The 1,060-nt window shown below is 59.9% G+C and overlaps 1 protein-coding gene across 1 annotated transcript in view; it reads left to right on the top strand.

The window, feature by feature from the left end:
- The window catches only part of LOC103800033 (PDZ and LIM domain protein 2-like), a 2,123-nt gene that overhangs the window by 660 nt on the left and 403 nt on the right, over positions 1-1,060 (top strand). The window contains exon 2 of the mRNA XM_009072393.1: positions 1,047-1,056. Within this exon, the coding sequence (XP_009070641.1) occupies positions 1,047-1,056 (10 nt within the window). The remainder of the gene's footprint in view (positions 1-1,046; positions 1,057-1,060) is intronic.

Here is a 1,060-nt window from a genome sequence, read left to right as displayed (position 1 = left end):
AATGGGGCTGGTCCTGGGGTGTGAGTGAGGTTGTGGTCTAGGGGTGTCCCAGAACAGGATCCATCTCTGACATTGCTCCTGCAGAGCCAAAATGGGTCTGATCCTGGGGTGTGAGTGGGACTGGGGGTTCCCAGGGCAGGATCCATCCCTGCTGTCACTCCTGCAGGACTAAAATGGGGCTGGTCTAGGGGTGTCCCAGAACAGGATCCATCTCTGACATTGCTCCTGCAGAGCCAAAATGGGTCTGATCCTGGGGTGTGAGTGGGACTGGGGGTTCCCAGGGCAGGATCCATGCCTGACATCTTTCCAGCAGGGGTAAAATGGGGTTGATCCTTGGGCATGAGTGGGGCTGTGGTCCAGGGGCTTTCAGGTCCTGACATTGCTCCTGCAGAGCCAAAATGGGACTGATCTTGGGGTGTGAGTGGGACTGAGGGTGTCCTGGGGTAGGAGCCCTCCCAACAGGGCTAAAATGGGGCTGAGCCTGGGGTGTGAGTGGGACTGGGGATTCCCAGGGCAGGATCCATCTCTGACAGCTTTCCAGCAGGGGTAAAATGGGGCTGAGGCTGGGGTGTGAGTGGGACTGGGGATTCCCAGGGCAGGATCCATCTCTGACAGCTTTCCAGCAGGGGTAAAATGGGGCTGAGGCTGGGGTGTGAGTGGGACTGGGGATTCCCAGGGCAGGATCCATCTCTGACAGCTTTCCAGCAGGGGTAAAATGGGGCTGAGGCTGGGGTGTGAGTGGGACTGGGGATTCCCAGGGCAGGATCCATCTCTGACAGCTTTCCAGCAGGGGTAAAATGGGGCTGAGGCTGGGGTGTGAGTGGGACTGGGGATTCCCAGGGCAGGATCCATCCCTGAGAGCTTTCCAGCTGGGGTAAAATGGGGCTGAGCCTGGGGTGTGAGTGGGACTGGGGGCCAGAGGCTTCCAGGGCAGGATCAGCCCCTGCCACTGTCCCCACAGAGCCAAAAGGGGACTGACTCTGGTTGGGAGGGGACCTTGGGGTCACACAGGGTGCCCTGTGACCTCCCATCCCTGTCTCCCCCAGGACACAGGCAGTGA

This window comes from Acanthisitta chloris, unplaced genomic scaffold, assembly GCF_000695815.1.
Source record: "Acanthisitta chloris isolate BGI_N310 unplaced genomic scaffold, ASM69581v1 scaffold35203, whole genome shotgun sequence".
NCBI classification, from domain to species: domain Eukaryota; kingdom Metazoa; phylum Chordata; class Aves; order Passeriformes; family Acanthisittidae; genus Acanthisitta; species Acanthisitta chloris.
Note: the sequence above shows the minus strand (reverse complement) of the source record. Positions and strands in the feature narration are given on the sequence as shown.